This window comes from Tyto alba, unplaced genomic scaffold, assembly GCF_018691265.1.
Source record: "Tyto alba isolate M040663 unplaced genomic scaffold, T.alba_DEE_v4.0 Super-Scaffold_1, whole genome shotgun sequence".
Taxonomy (NCBI): domain Eukaryota; kingdom Metazoa; phylum Chordata; class Aves; order Strigiformes; family Tytonidae; genus Tyto; species Tyto alba.
In genome coordinates, this window is record NW_024881261.1 from 25,336,214 (window position 1) to 25,360,873 (window position 24,660).

Consider the following 24,660-nt stretch of genomic DNA (forward strand, 5'->3'; position numbering starts at 1 on the left):
CAACATATAATTATAAAAGAAGCAGCAGCAACAGCTTCCATACAAAGATTATTGAATTCTTTCAAATTAAAAAATTCTTATGATCTTTTATTAAGTGTTCTGTGCCTCCATGGTCAGCAACAGGCCTTTGAAACACAGCAGGAAGATAATCCTGGAATCCTTTTTGTTGGCTTTATGAAAAAACATTTAGATTGCATGAATTATAAGCTATTGAAAAATACAGATTCTTGTCTTTGGTTTGTGCTATACATTTAGTTTTGGCAACATGTCAAAATCCTGCTTGTGGACGCCCCATGTCAGCATCTTTCTTCTGCATGCTATATACTCTAGGTGGGACACACAGAGAATCATAATCACCTTTCAGCTTGGAATATCCTTTAGCTTGCAAGTATTATCCACTAGGAGCAAAGAAATTATGGTTCTACACTTGCTTCTTTTCCTGACTGGAAAGAATAATTTTTATTATATAATACCTACTGTGCATTTACGCCAAATACAACAAACCAAGACTGAGCATGGTCTACAGTTATCATATCAGCCTAGGTCTTGGAAGGTGTAGGTTCAGTTCTCTAGCTGACTACAGGTAATGAATGTAAGTTTTTATACAAATAAATTAGCCTTTCTGTGCCTCAGTTCCTTTTCTGTAGCATAGGAAGAAGAAGATTTTTCTATTTTTCTGGCACAGGGTGAGAATAATGTGTTCAAAAATGCTAGGTGCTCTGGTGATACAGTGCATTGAAGAACTTAGTGATATTTTACCTGGTTGAGTTAAAAGTTCTTAGCTGTGTTCATTCTGTCATCTAAAGGAAACAGACTCTTGTATATTAAAAAACCCAAAAAACCCCACAACAAAACCAACTCTGTACCATAACATACATTATGAGAAGGCAGAATTAAGTTGCACAATTAATTGTTACCATGTCTTAGTTGCTGAGTGCGTCACTTATTAAATGTAATTCTAGCCTAATATCTGTACTGTGCTATATAATGTAACATAAGGGATTTTTAATTATGTTTGGGCCATACCATGGTCAACAAAACTGTCATTAACTTTGTGGAAGCCAGATGAGATTACTGGATAAAAATTTCAGGAAAGTTTTTTTTTTTTTTTCCCTTCTGTCATCAGAGCTATTAAGTTGTTCTGGTTTTTGAAAACCTCTTAGTTATAGCATATTGCATGATGAAGCCTATACAAAAACTTACCTTAAAAGAAAACTAGCAAGGTTACAAAATGAAGCTTTCCAAAGTCATCAGAAAATGCTGAACTTCAAGGCACCTTTGCAATAAACCAGTGTCAGAGCTGCATTGATTCACAGTCACTATGCACCCTCACTGTGCTCATACCACACTGCTGCCATATAATAGAAAAAAAATAATTAAATGTATCCCAGAAGTGGTTTTACACATAATTCTGCTTTGCTTGGGGACAGGGGAGGAATCAAAGAGCCAAAATGCAAGAGGTTTTCTTAGGAGATATATCAGATTGGACACTCGGCTTCTGTGTTGCAGGGAAGGATAAAAAAACCACAAAGACTAGGTGAAAGAAAAAATATTAACCCCCTTTTTTCTTGTAGGAGTCTCCACAAGAATGGAAAAATGTAAATCAAGGCCATTAGTTAACAGTAGGAAAGTCAAAACAAACTCAGAGTTGTTATGTGGGCCCATGATATTATGGGATAACCAAATTTCATTGGCTGTTTTTCTTGACAAATGTATCCTGCAGAGTGTCAAATGCACCAGTGTGGGCATACACTTCTGAAAAAAAACAACAACAACAAAATCACTTTACTGTCATTTGGATGTTCGTATCTTCAATTTTTATAGCACTGTATCAGAGTGTCATATTAATACAGTTCAAGAAAAGGTGTACTGGTGTATTGAGTGTCCATGTATAACTTCATTTTCAGATCCCATTAACTTGTTTATCATTGGGTGTTAAATGGAGATAGGAAAAGAGAAACCTAATTTCCTGCAGCTCATTTTAGGAATGGCAAATGACGTCATCATTACTGTATTTCTTTCTGTCTTTGTCAATAAGATTGAGCTACATACTTTATTGTATTTTATCTTTTTTCTGTCATGTTTATTTTTTTTCTGCGTGTTTCACAGCAGAGAGTGCTAGTGAAGCTATTTCCTGGGAGACATCTGAGGTTATTGGTTTGGACATTAAACACCATCTTTAACTGTTTGTGATTAAAACCAGGTGTAAGTGAAGCTATCTATGAATAAAATGTTCCTCTGGTAATACGGACAAAAATGTCTGTACTGCAGTCAATCTCTTTCAGCTAAATTCATTCAGTTTGTATTAAATGTAGTATTGCTGTGGATACTTATCAACAAATATTTTGAGACAACGTTTTCATTGTGAGCATCAACAAAATGAGTTGTATGGGTAAACTCTGAGCCAAATTTTCTGACGGTCAAATTGGAAGAATTCTGTGACTTGGCTGTTTTTTTTTTTTTTTCTGAAACATTTTGTTTCAGAAAACTCAGTTTGTTCAAGCACACTATTTTGTCAGGAGAAATTATATATATATTTTAAAAGATAATAGTTTGTTTGACTTACTCTGAAATGTAAGATAATTGTATTCATGCACATGCAGACATACATGCATAGTGTGATGTAAACTGGAAAACAGACCATTTAGATTAACTCAGTCTGAAATATTTTTTGTAACTTTCAGTTAATAAAACATTCAGGATTGCTACTTTTTCCTCTTATAAACCTTCAGTGTTCTTTCAAGATAGGAAAACAATTGTATACATTACATAGCTTTTATGTAAAAAAATATAATTTATTTAGTGCTTGGTGCTATGCCAAATTTGATGACATGTATTAGCTAATTATTTTAATCAGTTGGTCAATGAGATTTCATAATTGTAGCTGTATATACATTTTAGATTAATGACTGCCATAATGACTTAGAGCTGTTATTATGTGAAGAACTTAGAAATGACAGATCTGACAAGTATTTACCACGGTTCCAATACATTGCTTCCCAGTTGTTTGGAGGCTGGTTTACAGGTATTATCTCATTGTGAACATGTAATGCTCTTTATTCAAGGAATGGGTCTGCTCAATTTGTTCTATCTATCTATCTATCTGTATGTATGTATGTATGTATATATATAAAAATATACCGAGCATATTAGTGTAACTCATTTATTGTAGCTATACACAAGAAAACCTATTTATTTTTTTAACGTCCATGTTGTTTTTGTCTGTATGTAACTCACATACCAAGCAGTTTTGTCAATACTTTGTTAAAAATCTTAGGAAATCATATTTGAATGGCCCATACAGAAGTGCCATCATCTGCTTCTAACTGTGCAGTGAAACTGATAATTAAAATTAACAAGTGATTTTCATATTTCCTGTATACATACACTGTAAAAAAGACATTTCTAAGTCCCACTGTCATATATATTATTTTGACCTCTGCGAAGAATCCTCACAAAACTTTCAGCTTCTAAGGAATCATCATCAAAAACATATTTTGTAAGTTCAAACTTAGTCCTTTGAAGCTTTACTCACATAGGCAGCTCTGTCAAAGCTAAAGAAAGCATTCAGATGATTCAGGTTGTGAGGGACCAGGACTCAAGAAGGTAGTGTTTTGGGATACTCAGAAGAATAAATATATATAGTAAGGTGAAAAACATTCTAAAACCAGAGGCAGCCTCACAGTCATCTAGAATCTGTTCTATAAAGTGACACTGATGATCAACAGGCTCAAAAGCTAAAAAAGCCCTCCTGTATTTATATAGCACTGTAATGTATTTTAGCTTCATAATAACATGAGGCACAAACTAATGAGCACATTGACTCATACGATTGAAATCTGAGACAGTGTTATAACTTTGTTACAATGTCAGATTAGATGTTACAAAATACTCCTTCAGTGGTAGACAGTTGCAGCTGTGAGTTTTCATTCCTTTTGAAAATTATGTGCAGGTGATGGGTACTTAGAAATTAAGGAGTAAAACAGAGACTCTGAAAAAACAAAGTCTGAGAAATTTGCCAATCATCCTGTAGGAAACAGGCAGCAGAATTAGGATTTTCAAGATGTAAGTTTTCAAAGTCTAGGGGAGCATCATAACAAGAAAGAAATTTCTCTTCTCCATTATTCTGTTCTAGCGACTTTTGTTTTTCACTTCCTGTACAGTATAATAGGCCCATTTTGTCACTGTGGTCGGTAGCACTCCCTGTTTGTTACACACCACGGGATTTTGATCTATTATTTTAGCCATGGCAGATAATAATCTAGGCCATGTCTGTACAAGAAAATGTTGAACTGGTTTCTAAAGAATGATTATAAGCCAGATGCACTTAAAACAGTTTGCCACCTCCTTAAGTTGTTTTTGTAATTTACAAAATTCAGCTCAACTGATTGAAGAGATGATAAAGTCAATTTAAGTCACCCAGTTTAGGGAGCTGCACCTGCAAATTTACCTCTAGACAAGGTCTTGCCTAGTAAGTAGGAGGATCAATGGCAGGTTAATGCAATTGGCAATGTAAGAGGCTGGAAAAAACAGACATTATTTCTGCGTGCTATTTTGTAAACTATTCAGGCAGGAAATTTTTCTTTGTAGATATCTCTAAAGTGACAGCTAACACTCTACTAAAATTAATACTAATAATATAGATAATGATGTGCTAAATTGTTTTCAATATAGTTATTCCAATTTTACAGGAGTGTAGTATTGAACTGAATTTACTCCATTAAGACAAATACAGCTAACTATAGCAGTGGGCCACTTTGTGCCTTGAGCTGTATGTGTTCATTCTGATGGGAACCGCATGCCTGTAACTGAAAGAGAGATAAAACGAGGCAGATACGGAAAGAGGAGAATGTATTGCTTTGTTTAAATTTACAGTTCACATAGTACTTGTTTTCCTTGGCATGCATTATTTGCTATATAATCTAATAAATAAATAAAGGCACTGATTGTTTGAAGCATGCTGAGTGATGACTTGAACTAGCAAGTATGCCTTGATGGAAAACTCTTACTTAGAGAAACAGAACTTTTATTCATCAGTGTAGGATCAAATTCTTTGCTGTGGATGAAGGGTTTGATTCTTCTCTGTCGTACATGATACAAGGAAAAATCAGATTCATGCAAAGCAGTAGAGCAATTTGTTCATTGACTGTGTTTTGATTTTTCTACATGTTGGCCCATTTATATTTTTAATACAGTACATTAAAATAACAGGGAGGAAAATGCAGTATTTTTTTTTTTTTCCCTTGGCTATTTGCTCTATGTTTTCTGTCCAGCAGTCAGTGTAAAAAGAGGAGTGGCTCTAGAGGTGCAGTGTCACAGCTGTACCAAGAATTTTTTTCTGTTGATATGAAGAGGCAGAGCAGCAAGTACAGTATTAGTTTCTGCAGTGTTGCTGAATGAACTGTAGAAAGGGGTTTGCAGTGTAGAATACATATCCTCCTGAAACTTATTCCCCCTCACAGCATGTGCCTCTGCTTTCAGCAAGAGCGAGTTATGCTATATTAGCAATAAAGGGAAAAGAAGAGCCAGATTTTTAAATGTGCTTAGGCAGCTGAAGAGGTAGGTAGATGACTAATAGGATTTAGGATCCAAGCCTGGGAAATCTAAGTATCTTTGTAAGTCTCACATAAAGTTCTTGCAGAAAACCTTCAATTTCCCTACTCTGCCTAACCAGTGATAACCTACCATCATGCCATTATTTTAATTAGCAAATTCTCATGCCCTGGGAGGACTGGTTTGACAGGTTTTTCTGATGATTCCAAAGGTGTTTCTGTTTTCCACATAAATTACCCCCTATTCTATAGACAAAAAATATTGCTGTGAGGAGGCGGACCTCTCCTGTAGATAGCACGGGATTATTTCTGCAAGCGTTGCCCTACCAGTGACATACATCCCTTCACAGGCAAGTTACGCTTCGCGCCACGAATTAACGGGCTGCTCAGGAGGTGGAAAGCCAGTCCAGATGTCCCTCCAAGCCACCTAGCTCCTTACGGGGAATGAAACCCGAGCCCCAATTCCCCCGCCACTGTCACCCTATTTAGCAGCTGTTTCCGTCACTTCTGCCCGGGGCCCGTTCCGCCGCCGTTACAGCCCAACGCGCGGTGCCCGCCGAGTGCTGAGGCGCGGCAGCGGGGCGTGTGGCGCCCGGACCATCGCTGGGGGCCGGGCACGGCAGCGGGGCCGCCGCGGCCTGGGGACGCGGACCCCCGCCCGGCGCCACCCCCCTGCCCCCGCCTGCGCCGCGGGACGGGCCTGCCCGGAGGGCCTCGGGGGGCGGGCGAAGCGGCAGCCGAACGCGGCGGCGCTCGCCTCGGCCGCAGGTGGCAGCGGGAGCCCCGCGCTGCCGCCGCCCCCGCCCGCGGCCCGGCCGCGCTTCCGCCCGCGTCAGCTGACGGCTGCGAGGAAGAGGCCCCGGCCCGGCCCGGCCCCGAGCCCGCGGAAGCCCCGGCGCGGTCGCCCCCGCAGCCATGGCAGGGGTGGTGGTGAGCGGAGCCCAAGTAAGTGTCCGCGGCCCGCAGGGAGACGGCGGCCCCACCTGCCGGGGGCAGCCCGCCCCGGCCGGCGCGTCCCCGCCCCCAGCACTGCTGGCGGCTGCCTGAGCTCCACGCCGGCTCCTCGCCGCTCGGCCCGAGCGCTCGCTCGGTGGGGCCGGGGCTCCCGCGGGGGTGTGGGGGGTGGGCAGCGGGCTCGCACGGGGCTAGGGCGTTTTAGTTTCCAGCCGCACGTCGGCACCGCGCCGCGGGACGCTGCTCCAGGTATCGGCCCTCCCGCAAACGCGCTGCTCCAAGGCCGCTGCCGGGGAAGAGCCCCGGAGCGCCCCTGCCCCTCCCGCTGCCCCTGCCCCCGCAGCGGCGGCCGGGGGAAGGCGGGGCGGCCCCGGCGGTGTGCTCGGGGCCGTGCGGGCGGGGGTTGTGCGTGTGTGCCCTGGCGCTGCTCTCCTCGGACAGGTAGCGCGGCGCCGGGCTGACCCGCGGCGGGGGATTGTTGCTCGGAGGCCAGAGGCGCGCCCGGGGCTGAGCCGCGGGGCGGGCGGGGTGGCTGCAGCCGTTCGCTCCCGTGCGAGCCCTGCGGCTGGCCGGGCGGGCCGAGGAGCGCGGCGTGCTCCAGAGCGGCCTCCGGTTCCTCTTGGGCCCTGCCGCTCCCGCGTTCGAGTGGGCTGCGGGAGTAAACCGAAGGGGAAGGACTGAAATATGCCAAGTGTTGTTCCTGCTGAAAGTAAACGCTATGTGTGTTTCATTTGGGTTAAAGAGAGAAGTTGGGAAGTAAAACATCCTACTGGCCTTTACCCTGTTCCTTATTTGGCTACTGAAAAATTTTCTGGCTAAGAATGGATGTCATTACTGCTGAACCTGTGACTAAAACTAGCAATTTTATTTTATTTTTTTTTTTTTTTTTCACACAAAAAGAATAAATGAAGCTTGTAATCTTTTTGGAAAGGGTTTGCCATTAAACCAGGGTGCTGCCCATCTAATTGCTTCTTTAATCTGGTTGCTATTTCTGTGTGGAATTCATGTAAATGTGTGTGTGTGTGATATGGAGGCAACTGGCTAATTTTGCAGCTGCTGCAGGAAACGGTTCATGTGGTCTCAATGGTGCACTATGGCACTGAGTAACATGCTGCCGTCTTCCCTTGAGCATGCCTTGAAACCCCTTCAAGTGAAGCATATTCTTAATTTGGCCATGTGCCTAACATACAGCCTTCTAACATCATAGAGTAAAATATAATGCTCAACTGACTGGAAATATTCTCCAGATGTAATTCCCTTCGGTGGAAGGGAATATGCAGTATCTAGAGTTCATACACGACCTGTTTGGTTACATTCTTTATTAAAGATGTTACTTTATGAGTTACTAAGATTACAATATCGTTGTGAAATGATTGCAGAGATTAAATGGTAATAGCCTCTGAAACTAGCAGAGTTTGGTGCAACTGCTATCGGCTGGTTAACTTAAGTGTTAAAAATTTTGTAAAAGCATATTTTTTTTCCCGAATTACATACAGTGTGTTGAAGAGTCTGCAAGAATGTCCAAGACATCCATATCCTATCTGATGCTGGACTCTGTGGGAAACTTTCTGAACATTTCAGTGGGATGTTGAGCAGAGCACCAGTAATAAGAATGATTGACTGTGACCAACCTGTATTAGATTTTAGTTGAAGAATTAAGCAATGGAAACATCCACATCCAGTTTTTAGTCCCACATGATACTCTGTGACTGGTATAGAAAAACCTAAGAAATCTCCTTTTACTGGTGTGTCTTGTACCCAGGGAGCTGAGGGTTTTGGGAGAAGTATGCTTGCTGTCATCTTTCAGTGATGACATCTTTGGATATGTACTTGAAAGCTCATTCTAATTTTGAGGGTATTTGAGATGGATGTAAAAGAAAGAATACTGAATTATGTACATTTTGTTGTTTTCTGGGTAAATGATTTTGAACTGAAAGAATGCAAATGAAGAAACGTTATTATTCAGTTGTCCAGAGTACTGAAGTGTTGTTTTATATCAGCATTGTTCAAGAATTAAAGAGCAGAAGAGTGGGGAAATAACTCTTGAAAGCTTATTCAAAAAGGCTTATCATGTATTGCATCGCTGGCAGTTACAGCTGTTACAGTACAGAGAGTTCTTGGGTATCCGAAGCACGTTCATGTACTTTGGGTATAGAGATCTGAAGCTGAATGCGCTTTGTATATTTTGTGGAAAAATAAATCTATTTGTTTTAAATTGAAAAAAGTGCTTGTACTGTGAGTGTGCTGAAATGGACTTTGTGGAAGTAAAATTCCTTTTACAAGGCCTCAGCATTAAAAGGTCGCGACAACCATATTTCATGTGCAAATATGCCTGTGAATAATACGTTTGTACCAGTTATGCAATTATATTTGTATATTATAAGAGTTCAAAGGCTGAAGCTTTGCCACATTTTATGCGTTTTGCCTCCTGTGTGCTCCAAATCACATTTGTATGAACTTTTTTCTTCAGCTTCTGTTCTTCTGGACCTAGAACGTTTATGGCCAGGTAAGTTTCTGAAGCAGTGGCGATGCAGGTCAGAGTCTCTTGCTCCTTTTCCACCACTCCTCCCTGGATGAAAAGCGAAGTGGTGGTCTGTGCTCCTGCTATGTTTGTAGTTGCTCAAGACGGTCTTGCACTCCTAGTGTTAATAGGCATCATACTTTAGACATTTCTATTTCAATGTGTTACATTGAAATAGGTGTTTTATCCAGAGTATTATTTTGCTGTTAATGTGATGTCTTTCCAAGGATTTGCAATCATTAGTTTAAAGAAATCTACCATTCAGTGAAGAATGAAACAATTCTTGTATGCATACCTGCATGTATGTTGCGTGTTGTAGTTTTCTTAGAGGAAGACTGGAGGAAAAAACCCAATGTATTTAATTCAATAAATTCTGCAAAATGGTTTCTATTTTGTTCAAACCATTAGGATGCCAACTACCCAAAACAGTTCCTTTCCCTTTTGTCCTTATGTTTGGTAAAGTAACGTGTATGTCTGGTAGCAGAATTTACTGCAAGAGCAGGTATGGTTTAACAAGGGAAAGAAGTTGTTAAACTGAGCTTCAAGCTACCGGTTTTCTGCTCGTAAAAATTATTTCACCGTTGTCAGCTTTATCTGTTGATGTTATTGAACAAAATGAATTAAATGGCATGCAATTTAGTATTATCAGATTGCAATAATTTTTAGTGTGTGAGAGACTGGGCTGACTTGTGAAAGTACGTACCCTCAGTCTGATCTGCAGAGCAGTCTCTATTTTAAAATAAAGTGAAATATTAACAGAACAAAGTTTGGCTGACTTTTTTGCATATTTTTCATCTAACATCTTTTAGACCAATGGGATATGGTCTTGAAATTGACTTTATATTAAATATTTAGATAAAAACAATACCTTATAGATAGTGGTCTAACAGTGTTGAAATTTACTTAACTAGCAAGTTACCATCTAAAGTTAACTAAGAATTCTTTAGAATGAAATCTGAAATAGTGTTTATACTGATATTTTGAACATTGGGAGGATGAGCAAATATAGATGTATAGAATTCATGACATTAGGTTTGGTAGGCTTTGTGGGGTTTCTTCGAAGAAATCAAACCAAAGACTTCTAAGACAATACAGCAGAGAGAATAGAGAATAGAAAAAGTTTAACTGTTTTATTGTTAGTGTTTTTCTGGAAATATTATCACTCACTTCATCCTGATTAAAAATGAAAAAAAAAAAGCTGAGTAGACTGTATTTTTTTGTTACTGCTAATTCTTCCTGTGTTTGTTAAAGTGGGTTAGGTGGGCTGGTATGAAAAAGAGGAAGGACACTCACAAGTCTTTTGGGTATAAGGAGAAGTGTGATCTGAACGTAGGTGTTGATGCCAGAAATCTTTAAGACTTACATAACTGTCTGAAAAAAGCTGCATGCTTGGTTTTTCAGATCTTGGGTAGTTCTTTTGCTCTGTCCCTAGCATATCAATGGGAACAATAATCTCCTCAAGGAATGGTTATGAGAATGGACTGGCAGTACACTGCTGAGGTATTTCTGGACCGAACTTTCCAAAGTGATCTTTTAGTGTGTTGTGTATTGAGAGGCAAACTAGAAAGTCCTTTGAATGGCTTCTGATCTTTCAAAAAATTTTCTTCTGGAGTGTAGCAGAAAGGTAATACAAAGTAATGTTAGATCTAAGTGTTAACAGTGGAATAGAAGTAATGCGATGTATTTGATCAAATTATTTTTACCTGAAAGGAGACAACACATTGTACATAAGACTATAGATGTAATAAATATTAAGCTGATTGTATCAATAGAAAAATGAAATTGTGATAGATTCTATAGCAGTAAAACTGATGTAGCTTAAAGCTATAATGAATATTTATGGTATTGTGTATTGTCATTGGATCAGTGAGACGCAATCTGGATAGGAAATTAAATAACCTGCTTATGAAAGTTTCCCTTTTTGCTTCCAATTCTCAGGTGTCCTACATTGGTCAAGACTGTGAAGAAATTCCAGAATTCCTAGGAGCAAAATATGGACATATGGCAAAAAGGCTAGACCTTAGCTTCAACTTGTTAAGGTATGTGACAGTGTATAGATTTTCAAGTGCAATATGGGACACCAACTCCAAAAGCAGAATATTTAATATTTTTTTTTTTCAAATGTCAGGTACATTTAGTTGTTATCAAGTGGACAGCACTCTTTTATAGGCAATGTTTTTCTCCTTTTATTGCACACTTGGAACATAAGTAATCAGGTGAGTCTGGAAATTTCTCATGTTAGCATAAATGATGCCCAGTGAGGAGTTTATGGTTTGTTCTCTGTTCAAAATGGAAAGTAAGCATTACCCAAAGAAATGAAGAATGAGATCAAAAGTGAATTGCTCTTAACGAAAATACATGTGTTTGCTTCTCTTCCTTCTTTTTCTGTGACCATAAATGGTTTGAAATACTTTTTCCCAGATGATGTGTTTTTGTTGTATGATTTTATTTTTGGGCAGCTGTGTAGTTAAGTGCTACAATTAGGTACAGTTAGAATTTCTAAATAAATTCTAATTATTTTAATATATGGATTGATTTCAAATTCTATAGTATTCCCATTAGTTATTACAGTATCCCTTTTCATTTAATCCTTGTGAAAGAGCCTGATGTGGCTCAGCATTGTACCTTTCAGGTTGGCAACTCTGTAGGTAAGGAGGGATAAAGGAATGGAGTGTGGCTGTCTGTTTAAGAAAAAGCATAGTTTTTCAGTGGCAGGGTTAGACTCTTGTGTGTTCCTTTTATTTTATTGAGGGTAGGCCTAGAGTCTGCTTGTGAGGAGTAAGACACGTAAAAGTAGTGTGCTGGTGCCTTGTTCTCCTAGGAGGAACAACCACTGGTTTTAACTTACTTAACACTCATAAATGTTATCCTGAGCCACTGTCAGATCTGAAAGACTGAGTCCTATATGCAAGAGGTAGCAGAGCAATGGAGGCACTAAACAATCTGTGGATTGTTATTGTCTTCTGGCTGATGACTCTGCACGTACAGAAATTGTAATCAGAAGAGAGAATTTTGCTGGGGGAGGGAATTGAACAGACATTTTTTGATTTTGCCATGAAGATAGTTCAAGTTCCACATGGGTATTAAGATTTAACATTATCGACAAGACTGCTCTTTCTTTATGCCTCTGGAGGTTCTATCTCTGGAGAAAAAAAAAAAAATTGTTTCTTTCATTTAATGCATGATTTGAAGAACATTAAATCTAGATGTAAAATACCACTGTAAAACTTCAAGTTACTAGTTCATGTTTTCACCGAGAGCTTAATTGTTGGTGTGTTTCTCAAATTTGTTTTCATCCCTTCTTTCCTTTGCTACCCAAAACATTATCAGTTAGCTTATTTTTCATAAGGGATATAATTTGGTTTTATTGGTGCTTGGGGAAAAAAAAAAAAAAGTGTGTTTAAAACCTTTTGTGAGGAAACATTGAGAGAAAGTGCTGGTTTTGGGGGTAGCTGCCATCAGCATTTGATGTAGGATAGCTTGCTGTTTTAAAGCTGCAAAAGCATTCTAAGGCCAGAAATCAGATCTGGGGAAAAGGGAGAGGTGTTTTTGTTTTGTGGCTTTTATTTTGTGGGGTTGGTGGGTTTTTTTGTTTGTTTTTTCTTTATTTTTAGCTTAGGGAAACTAATACTACATGTGATGAGAGCAGTAATGGTTTCTCATTTGAGCTGTGATAGATATACCAAGCATATAGAAACTAAGAATGAAGTATTATACAGTAGCTGTTCAGACTGATATGCACTCAGGTATGAACACTGTGCCTGCATATTATAGAGTTAGATAAGATGTAGAGTAAATGTCATAGCCTTAAATGAGTGTGAATATAGAAGAGATGTCTTGCACAGCTGTTGAAACAAGTGTAAACAGTAAGATCGTTGTCATCTTAAAACACATATTATTGCTTGACAAATCTGACAGTGCTGTAGTATAGTGATGAGTTTTATGATTTTTATCAGTTAGTGCTTAATTTGAAAAGTTTAGATTAGTATGTTGTTTTCAGTGGGGAAGAAACTCTAAACTTAATATCTCTTTAAAAAGGAGCTTGATTTTCTATAAAAACTTGCTATCTGTTGGTAAAGGCATAAGTCAAGTGACGAAGATCAAGGGTGATCAAAATCTAGGAAAAGATAAAGAGAACATTGTGCTTTGCTGGCACAATAGTTATTTGTAGTAAAGATGTTAGTCTTCATTGTAATATTGTGGATTGTTAGATGAGAATATGTGTGTGTGTTCTTTGAAAGAAAAAAATATTTCAGTGGTCACTAATTTTTTAGCTTGTATTTAAGCCAGAGAAATATTCAGCAGTTACCTGTTCTTAGTGTTAGGCTGTAAATAAGTACTTAGCAATCTTTTTTTAATGTTGTTTTGCATATAGGGTTTCTGTGTCCTGTCCTCTGTATGTATGGCTACTGCCATGTGTGTTTTGGGAAGGAATCATTGTCCTGTAGCAGGCAATAAATTCTGTTATGTAAAAGCATCAGTAGAATTTCTGACAACATAATAATTAGATTAAGAATTTAAGAAATCGAGGATAGATGGAAGATTTTTTGTTATTGGGTAGCAGTATTTGCAGTCGTTATCTGATATTGCTATATGGGTATAGTTGCATGGAGAGAAAGAGAGTTGCGTCTCTGTTGCTGTAACGTGTTCAGCTTTGTGGTGAGGTGGCAGCAAACTTTTCTTGCAAGACAGTGCTGTCCTTTCTGAACCAGAAAGTTGTGTGCAGTTGTAGACTTGCAGTCTTTACTGTGCGCACACACACGAGGCTCTTTATCAGAAAGATATATTTGTATATCATGATACAGATGTCAGAGGACTTTCTTATGCAGCTGATATAATGTAATACTTGATTGAACAATCACTTTAGTGAATCATACTGATTTTGATACTACTGTGATATAGATAAATTTGCAAAAGTCAGGATAGAGCCAGGTAAGTTATTTTGTCATTTAAGGCTTTCCATTGTAAATGTATGTTTTCAGAGGCAGGTATACTGGAAAATGGGAAAAGGTGGGAAGTCTGGCTAGTACTGTTGGTAAAGTGTGAAAGAATTAGTCAAACATGGTGTATTTTGTGACTTACATGCAGACAACTTTTGTCAAGCTTGTCTCTTAATAACATATTTCAAAAGATGCTGTTGTGTTATTCTGGGAAATATAGCTTGTTGTTTTGTACAAACCAAGGAGTTTCTCCCCTTTCAACCCCCCTTTTTTTAAAAAAACTTGTTGAGTTGATACATATTTGGATAATAATTTTTTAAGAAAATTAGGGATATCTTCTAATTAATTATTGGTTGTTATGGCACTTCTCATCTGTTTTTTTCTGCAAAGAAGAGTAATTATATGGGTTCAGTGTTCTTATGTGTGGTGGTTTTGTTATTCAGATTTCTCAGATTTTTTCTTTTTGGGTGTGATGTAAGCACATAAATGTACACAGGACTGGAGAACTAAATCAGGAGGGGGAGGTTGTCATTAGTTCTTTTGTATTGGCAATTTAATACAGAGGAAAAGGTATATTTTTTTCACTATTTTTTTCTGCCTTCAGAGTTCTTCCCAGTCTAGAGCACCTTCTTTACTAAATTAAAATTAGGGCCTGTGAAGATGCTTCCTTGTCTTTGCATCAGATGTGGTAAATCTAATAACAGTACTCGATTAAATAATGACAAAAAGTTGCTCTTTAAAAGAATTGTCTTTCTTGTTTGCCTTTTTCCAATAACTAGTGTTTCTTTTTGATTACCCTGAGTGATACATGGATCCAACTCTCTTTCTTCTGGCAGCCAAAGCAAAGTGACTGTTACCAGTCACAGTGGTTACGCATCTTCCTGGGAGGGAAAGGAAAGATAGAGGTGAATGGCAAAAGGAAACTTTATGGGGATGTTGGGGGAAAAAAGTGGAGTAACAGCAATTTGTTGTGTATGACTTAAAACTAGTGTGTACTTAAAAGCGTTCTAGTTGTAATGGGCAAGATACAGTGCCACTGAATTGCCTTCTCTTTACACCCCTGGTGGGCATAAATCCTTCAACCCCTGACCACTATAGTCCACTGATGAATTACTTCTTCTCATGCTGTTTTCCTCACAGATTTTTGTTTAAATAGTTTCTAATGTCTTCTGTTTCCTTTTGGGACTAACAGTGTGTTATGAAGAAGATGGAGCCAAACTCTTATTAGATGTACAGCAAAAGGGGGAGAGGCAGTCATTACAGGTTGCAGCAAGAGAATTTCCAACTGTTTGTCAAGAAAGGCTTTGCAACGAGAAAGGTTGAGTAGAGGAGGTGCCCAGAGGGGTTGTGGAGTCTCCATCCTGGGTGATATTCAAAGTGCAATTGGAAAAAGCCCCAAGCAACCTGATCTAACTGAAGTCACCCTGCTCTGAGCAGGGAATTGGACTAGATGACCTCTAGATGCCCCTTCCGACCTAAGTTATTCTATGATTCTGCAGCTTTATTGGTGTGATCATCATAAAATGGCCTGAGTTGTAGCAGCTCTTTTGATTTGATATTGATAATTATTTTCAACTGTTTTAGAAGTGAACTATTTACATAGTGTTTTTTCAGTAAGGCATGTTTCAGGAGAAGAGAGGTTTTGCTTTGGAAATCTGCTCCCGAGTGTCTGATGGCAACTGTATTTGATAACCTTCCCTGATAATAGAGTACTGTAAAGGCCACTATTTTGTTTCATAATATGTGGAAGGCATTCCCTGCTTCCCATTTAATGAAAGCTTGGAGTATGGAAAGGAAAGTCAGACGTGCCAGCGTTAATGTTACTGGGAGGCTTTGCTGAAAAGGATTTCAAGGGGGAATGAAAAATTACTGTTGATCACTGGAAGTTAAAGGTTTCATTTAAAAAAAAGGTAACTAATAATCAGTGGTGAAGGAAAGAAAGGAATAAATAAGTAGGAAGGAGCTAATGTAGGTAGGGAATAGAGATTTGGATGAAATACAATGATTTTTTTTGATGCACCTTGCTGTCTTGTGGAGAGAAAAAAACCTCCCAACTATTCAAAGGTTATTTGTCTTGGATAATTTTCTTTGTGTCAAATTTCTCCTTTCACATTAAAGGCTAAATGCACTCCAGTGCTTGAATAACAGATGTCACTGTGTTTGTACAAGTAGGTGCCATGTTTTTAAAAGTAACATCTACAGTCCGATTCATAGAAGTCCATCTTCTAATTTTGTTCGCAGTTTTAAACACATGAGTTGTTTTCCTTTTTCTTACAGAGATTTCTTCTGGGTCTAGGGCTAAAGGGAGAGTGAATCTTTAATCTTGGCCAATGAGGGAGGATTAATCCAATAATTGTGCTCATGGAGATACAGATATCTCTTCCCTCTCTCTAGGGTGCAGATTATTTCTGCTAGAAGCATGAATAATTTGCACAGTGTGTGCTTGTGCATATTTTCCACTGTCCGATTAAGAGGGTATATGTATGAAAACACCCCCTTGAACTTTAATCCTAGTCTGAAATGTTCCTCCATGATTTTTGTGAGGCTGAGGTTTTGCAATAACCTCTCTGTGGACTAGAGATTGTTTGCTTCTCTCTTCTGCCTACTGTTTTCTTGCCTGGGGGAATATGCAAGTGGCAGCTTGAAACTGGACTTCAGTTTTACAGGGCATGTTCCTCTTTGAGTTGAGCATGTGGAAGAGAGGTTCCCCCCCGCCGCCTTCCCTCACCACCTTCCCAGTCTGTGCAGCAGTAAGACTCACAGAACAGGAAGATGAACAACAAAAGAGAGATGGAAATAAAAGCCAGAATTCAAAACAAAGCATGACATATTTTTTAAAAGCCTTTAGACTGATCTTTATAGCATTTTAAAATGTTGAAGAAAATGCACTATTGTTAAAACTTTTTGATGGTTTTATTTATAAAGTAGAAAAATATTTTCACCATAATTGGGTAACTCTTAATCGTAGCAATTGCATATTTATCAGTGTGAGGGGCTGTTATTAATGTAGCTGTCATGCACAAACACATTTCTGCATTAAATCTATTTAGTATGTGCATTATTCGGTCTAGAATGTCACCAGGACATCAAAGCCCCCTTAGGCATAAGAGCACAGTGCCCTGCTGTGGCTGCAGAAAGGGCTTGATCAATAAATGTAACATGTTAATGCAGAGCAAATAGAATAAAAGATTTCTTTGACAAGACATGAAAAATCACCTTGTGGCAGCTGGCATGGTGATGCCATTTCAGCGGAGACACTAGCAAAGTTGATCTGACAAGTAAAGAGGAGAGATGATGGTTATAAGGTGCTTTTGTTTCAAACTTCTTTCTTGACCTGTCAGGTTTTGAAGGAGCCTGAATGGCCCTTTTTTGTCATGTGAAAATTGTAGTCTTAGGCAGTTATGAAGCAGTTATCTCTTCTCAAATTGTGAATGCTGCTGTTTAATTGATTCACTTAGCATTTGAAACTGTCACGCATTAATAATTGCTAAATCCTGTAGATACTGCTCCAGTGTGTCATGCTTAAATGTGTAGTTATCAGAAAATTAATATCCTTAATGAACTGATGCTTTCAAACTAGCATTGCATGAAATCTCTTTTGCCCTTTCATTTGCAGAAGGTATATCAGCCAGTTTTCAGAGAAACCCCTCCCGACAGTTGTGTGGTTTTATTTTTTTTTTTTTTTTTTTTTTTTTGATGCCCGACAAATGCCAGCTTTGCTTTGGGTACATAGTGTGCTCAATGACAATAAATATAGTAATTATGCTGGAGTTAGTAATTAACATAATTATAGTCAATTACAACAAATATAGTGCAGAGCTAAATAAATGAGGATGAGAAATTAGCAAGCTAATTGATTTACCTTACTTGCTGCTAGTTCTTGCAGATTTTCTGCAGGAGAGTATTGTTTACAAATAGCTGGTTATGTTTTGAAATTATTCTGTCTTGTGGCTCTCCTGTTTCTTTTACACTGAGGTGAGGAGGACTGAAATATGGGGTGGTGGTTAGGAGAAAGGAATTCAATGCTTTGAAGGAATGCTTTGAGGAAAAATGTATGTACTTGCTTTAATTTTAGATGCTTCTTACAGTATTGAAGGGAAAAAAAGGTCATGATTCTTTACAAACAAAACGCATTGCTACAGAAATTTTGGTCATATATTTTAATGCCTTTAGATGTCTCTTAGATAATTCAAGCCACATCTATCTATCTGTTTATTGACATTAGATAGATCTGCACGGCACTGGATAGCTAAAGAAAGAATTCAAATCCTTCAAGTAATCCAAGTGTGTTGAAAAAATATGCCCTTGTTCAGCCATCACTTTCAATAATTTAGAACCATTGGACCAGTAGAGATGCGTAGTATCATAACATTTGTGCACATTATAATTGCCTGTTTTGTTTCAAGATGATTTATAGTATGTTGTCTGAAATAAGTGTATTGGAGCTATGCAGTTAATCTGTTTCACTCTCCTTGTTTTTTTGTTTTCTTTCAAGCATGACCACAGTTTACTATTTGAAAAGAGAATTAATATGTTTAAGTATTGAAGATTTTGTATTGCTTTTTAAAAAAAGATGTTTAGTAGTAGCTGAGGTTTCTTTTTTACCCTAAGAAAACTGGTTTACAAATGTAACTTTTATACTTGAAATAGTTCACTGTTTCAAGGTAAATGGAGCTGTATTAGAGGCTTCAATAAAGAGATAGCATTTTCAACAGCTAAGAAATCCAAAATGTATAAATTCTTGATAATTTTTCTCCTGCTGTTGCAGTAATGTATCAAGTTCAAATGAGTAGGTTTGTAATTTGAGCTGGGTACTTAAAGTTTACCCATAAGGGATGTCCTACAGTAAGCACAAGATGCTTTTTTTGAAAGTAATGTTGAAACGTTATGAATGTCTGAAAATAAATGTACACAAACACTGCTAAGGGTGGTCATTCTTTAGAAGCAATTCAGTTGGAAATCAATTTGCTAAATGAAATATTTATATACAAGGAATCATTTAAATTATTTTAAATTTACAGATGCAGTGGTCTTTCAGAAGTCTTACATGTTTATTAATCACTATGGATTGCCTTATGCATAATTATCTTTCTGTTAACATAACTGTGAAATAGTCTTATGCTACTAGGTGGACTGAAGACAAGTGGGATGATGGGTTCACTTTCTACATGGTTAATACCAAGGGAGTTGTATACAAGAAAGTTTTATAGGTGTATGTCTATTTTAAAAATGGAAGGAGAATGTTACTAGTAACAAAAAGGATTGTAGACTTCAAGTATTAATTCTGCTTTTGATAGACAATCAAAACTAAATCTACTCCTTGATCTCTTCTTCCCTTCCTTTTCCCTCCCACCATGCCTCCCCCTTTTGAAAAGTGACATTTCAACAGGAACCAGATGTGATCTGGGTAATGTATAAGGAAAACTTTTTTTTTTCCTCCCTTCAAAAACTTTGAATAATATTAAGAAGTACTACTAAGATATACCTTGTCTTGCATACAATAGCCATGCTTGTGTTCTGTTATGTTGTCAACTGTAAATGTGGCTATAGAATATTTGCTTTTACAAAGTATTATATGTGTCTGTTTCTGTGACTTGTATATTATTCTGCTGTGTCTTACCTGTCGTCATTGATTTATTGTTGATTTGAAGGGGACCAGTGAATGACTGATTTTAAAAATACCAAATTAATGGCTTATGGTATGTATTTAAATATCTCACTGATTTCAGCATACTGTGCCAAGGATATAAGTTGTTTTTTTTGATGGATAAGTTATTTTTCCAAACTCAGTAATATGTAAGGACAAAGTTAGAGTATAAATTGTTGTATTTCTATCCAGTACTGGTGGCTGTTATCTTCTTTAGTCCCAACAGTCTCTCTTTTTGTCCATTGATCCTTGCTTGACTTTTTATGGCCACATAGTCACTAACGGACTGTGAAAACACTGTAGTATATATACCTCTGACCCCCAGTGCTGGCCATTATCCATTGATTTACTGTATCTGACAGATCAGAACATAAGATTGTTTTCTGTTCTGCTTTTCTCAAGAAGGCTTAACATTGTGGAAGGAGTTGTCTTGAGATTGTATCATGTGGCAGAATTGGGCAAAAGCTTGTTACCTGAACCTGTGGCAGGGGGTCAATGTGTGTTCATATTGTGTAGTGGAGAATTCTTGGGAGGATTACTACAGCTATTAAATCTGGTAAAAATGTTAAACATACTGCTCACTTTGACATTAAATAAAATAAGGTTGTGAGCTTGAACTGTTACATCCTTAAATATAGCTAGTGAATATTGCTGTGATGGATGATGAAAATCGTTTTGTTTTTTTTTTTTTGGTGACATGCATCTCTAAAGGGCTGTTGCAATCATGAGTAAAGGTGAAATCTGTACTCCTGAATGAAGGTGAGTAACAAACTCCTTGGATTTCAACAGAGATCAGATATAATATTAAGCATCCATTGACTCAAGGCTGTTAAGACCTTTTGACTGAGGTGGGGCATTTCCCAGCGAGCTGATGTTTGCATCACATCATTTTCTTTGTGTTTGAATGAGTGGGGAGTGAATGGCTTTCTCTTATCCTGGTTTCCTGGGTGAGACTGAAGTTCATTTTTGGAGTGATGATGGAGACTAAATCCACACAAACTGCACTTGTTCTCTGGGTATCTGGAGGGCTTAATTCACTGGCAGTCAATCCATCTCCTCTTGTGAGAACTATAATGTCTTAAACAAAAATTAGTTTTTTTTCTGAATTCTGTTCTGAATAACAGGAATCTGTGTCAGATTGAGAGAAAATCAGTTAATAAATGGAAGACTACTTCAATCTATTGAAAGTATTGGCATTTGAAGGAGAAATAGTTTGATGCATTTGTTTTAGCTTTAAAATAATGTCAGTAGTTTGCAAATAATGTGTTGGTGACTTCTCCTGCATAGTCTATGGTTATCTGGATTTTAAGACTGAGAATTCCTTTTTTTAAAGAGTCTTGGGGCTTAAAGAAAAGGATATGATAAAAAGCATGTTGTAAGTATAGTAAACAAATGGACCGTTCTTACCTTCTGACTTCCTTAATCTCTCTTACTCTAAAACAGTATTTCCTCATCACTGCTGTTGTGAAACAAGAGCGAAGGACTACAGAAATAACTGTTGTCTGAGGACAAGGAGCTTGAATGAAGGGAAGAACCTGCATTAATTTTGGAGCTATTGTCTCTGTCTTTTCCTCTATGTTTTTTTGAAAGGTATCTTCTCCCCTTAATGCAATACACAAGATTCCCAGCATCTAGTTGCAGATCTAGTTTTGCTTACCAATCTCTGAGTAAGAAGGGTCTCTTCTCCCGTATTCTACAAACTTGCTGAGTGATCACGGTACAAATAGCTAATTGTCATAATTGTCATTTGGCAGGTAAAAAACTTACAAAGCTTCTGTTTATGCATAGCTTGTTTGTTACATGTTGTTTTGTGTGGTTTGTGCCATTTTTGAGAATTTGGATTTTACATAAATCATCTTGGAGATGATCTTTCAGTTTAAAAAGACAATCTCCAAACCTTTAGCTCATGCAAGTGTGAAGAATGAGTAGCATAGAAGTGCAAAAGAGCCATGCATTTTTCTCAGGCTCAGGAGCCAGCATGTCAAACCAGACATGCTATACAATAATTATACTGTCTTTAAGGTCATAGTTAATGCAGTGTTATAGCTTAGTTGCAGGCTTTATCCATGAACTGATGCTGGCAATCATGTGAAGTTTTATGCTTTTTATTTCTGGTTTTGTTCTGTTTCTCCTGGTCTTTCTTTTTGACCGTACTTGCCTAAGTGAGTTGCTCACTGGTAGAGTTGGAAGATAATTTCCTTTCTTTACAATTTTTTCTCTATTTTTAACTTAATTTACCCACTGAGTCCATAAGCGGTAGCAGTGAATGTGGTTTGTATAATATAGACATAAGAGTTTGTTCATTTTTAAAACCAGTGCATTGCTTAAGTTTGTAAACCCTTGCTGTGGTGAAAGGCTATAGAAATCACTTTTAAAAGAATACAAGTAAGAGATACAAAGTATCTAATATTAGGGGATAGTTTGTAATCCATCCAAAACTCAGGGAAGTTGATAAACTCCTGCAAATTGGACCAAACTTGAATAGTTTCTCTTCAAGTCTCTAATGTTTTTCCTGTGCAGTTGGTATATGAGGTGTACTGGTGGATAGTAGTACTTGAATGTGTGCACACCTCCAGTTCATTTTTTCATAGAAAGTTTAGTGTGTGTGGAATGTTGTTGTCAGAAGTAATTTACTGGCATTTAAGACATATGTGCGCACACAGACACACACACAAAACATCTTATATATAAAAATGTCTTTATAATATATGTCTAATGCCTTTATATATATTATATATAATATAACATTTTTTTTTAATATAATAAAAAATGGGGGTGATGCTCTAGTATTTGGTCTAATTTGATTCAGCACTTGTAATAGGGCTTTGTCAGCAATAACCTTCTCATACTCAACCTAAAAAGAAAGAACACACCAACATTCTTACAGGTTTTTGTTAATATTAAACTCTCTACTTCCTTCTTCACTCCCTCCTCCATAAGCTCTCAGAAATACTCAGTATTGGTCTTGACATCTGCTCTTATTGAGGCTGATAGGAAGAAAGTTACATCATCATGGTGTCAGTCCAGTGGTGACTGATGTGTATTTCAGGTTATGAACTGTTTGGCATAGATACCAACTCACTGGGTTTGGGCTTGGTAAGAGTCAAGACTCTTGCTCTCTTGATACTGTTGCATTGAAGACTAGAGTGATAATGTTTGGCTTATTATTTGTCAACTCCAAACTTATTTTTTTATTTTTGCAAAGCTAACAAACGAATTTTAAAAGGGGGGGGGAATTTTTGTTTGTTTATTTCTTTTAGTATGAAGCTTATATGCTCAGTTCTCTCAGCTGGTTCATTTTTATATAATGTATTGGATGGATATAGTTGAGTACAAATGCTCAGTCCTTAGTTTTTGAATTTGCATGAAGCATAATTTTTCAATGCTTGCTTTGATGAATGTTAAAAGATGGGGAATATATATAGTTAAAATATACTTAATGATAGTGAAAATGTGGCTCATTTTATGAACCAACTCTGCATTTCCCATTTGGCAGGTGGACCGACAGGTGCTGTTTGTTCCTTGTGTATATGACCAATGGAAAGACATCATAGTGCTCAATGTTTTTAAATTACATTCAGAAAATTTCCCATAGAATGTTAATATACTATCAGACATGCTGACAGGGAACTCAGTTAATGAATTTAACAGAAAAGCTACTTATTACCTACATTTAAGAGTTGGGCATTTATTTATTTATTTATTTACTTTATTTAAATCATCATTTCCAACCATTAGTTTGAAGACCAAAGTTAACATATGTATTCTTTGTAAGAGGGGCATTTACTTGTGGTGACTTGTGCTTTTATCTTGCATTTAATACAATATCGTGGACAGTGAAGTACTTCAGAATAGCACAGAAACAGTCGTATTGTTGTGGTTTAACCTCAGCTGGCAACTAAGCACATCGCAGGCACTCGCTCACTCCCCTCACCCCGTAGGATGAGGGAGAGAACTGAAAAAAAAAAGATAAAACTAGTGGGTTGAGATAAAGACAGTTTAATAGGACAGAAAAGGAAGGAAATAATAATAATAATAATAATAATAATAATAATAATAATAATAATAATAATAATAATAATAATAATAATAACAACAACAACAACAACCATATAGAATTAGAATATACAAAACAAGTGATGCACAATGCAATTTCACACTACCTGCTGACTGGTCAATGCCCAGTCAGTCCCCAAGCAGTAATCGTCACCTTCCAGCCAACTGCCCCCAATTTCTTTACTGAGCATGATGTCCTGTGGTATGGAACATCCCTTCAGCTAGTTTGGGTCAGCTGTCCTGGCCGTGCTCGCTCCCAGCTTCTTGTGCACCTGCTCGCTGGCAGAGCATGGGAAACCGAAAAATCCTTGATTTAGGGTAAGCACTACTTAGCAACAACTAAAACATCAGTGTGTTATCAACATTATTCTCATACTACACCCAAAATACAGCACTGTACCAGCTACTAGGGAGAAAATTAACTCTCTCCCAGCTGAAGCCAGGACACGTGTGAAGGTAATTATGTTGGAATGGCTTTGGGAAAAATTGTCAAATACTGTTTTCTAAGAAATGGAAACTAGTCAACTGAGTGAGAGGCTGCGTATGTGTCCAGTTTACTTCCTTCCCTCACTATGCCTCTTTTCTTCTTCCCCACTGCCTCCAGATCCTTAAATCCGCAGAAGGCCACTGAAGGTGCTGCTGAGAGATTTGGGTGCAGGTGCAACATGAGGTTCTTGATTTCTAGCAGATGCTCTCTCTTTTGTTCATTGTGTTGCTTGTAATCAGGAGGCAGGCATTAGCTAGCTCAGCTGTCCATGTACAGTATTGGTTCCAGTTCTGCCAGGTGCACAACTAGTAAATTGTCTTCCAGCCTAAGTGGGGAATGTCAGAGGGTAGTTCAGTTTCTTTCACTGTTAATTCTTTGACTTCCTTTAAATAAGTCATATCAACAAATGGTCTGTTACTACCACTAATAATAGGGCTTTTGAAATGCGGACATATCTCTAATGAGAATCTATCTCAAATCATTTAATGTGGGCCACTACTTTG

The 24,660-nt window shown here is 37.9% G+C and overlaps 1 protein-coding gene and 1 long non-coding RNA gene across 5 annotated transcripts in view; both read left to right on the plus strand.

Annotated features, from left to right (window-relative positions):
* Positions 1–6,113: 6,113 nt before the first annotated feature.
* The window catches only part of LRMDA (leucine rich melanocyte differentiation associated), a 690,027-nt gene continuing 671,480 nt past the window's right edge, over positions 6,114–24,660 (plus strand). Inside the window, exons 1-6 of one of the 4 annotated variants that reach the window (XR_006165288.1) lie at positions 6,114–6,497; positions 8,977–9,012; positions 10,966–11,066; positions 19,343–19,374; positions 20,326–20,373; positions 21,058–21,204. Coding sequence is in view for 1 of the 4 variants with exons in the window: in XM_042792209.1 (XP_042648143.1) it covers positions 6,468–6,497; positions 10,966–11,066 (131 nt within the window). In the remaining 3 variants the exon portion in view is untranslated. The remainder of the gene's footprint in view (positions 6,498–8,976; positions 9,013–10,965; positions 11,067–19,342; positions 19,375–20,325; positions 20,374–21,057; positions 21,205–24,660) is intronic. The other 3 variants (XR_006165289.1, XR_006165287.1, XM_042792209.1) reach the window with 3 other exon arrangements.
* On the plus strand, positions 6,512–8,730 carry LOC122153387. The gene is made up of 2 exons (XR_006165292.1): positions 6,512–6,755; positions 8,003–8,730. It is a non-coding gene; the product is annotated as an uncharacterized LOC122153387 (long non-coding RNA).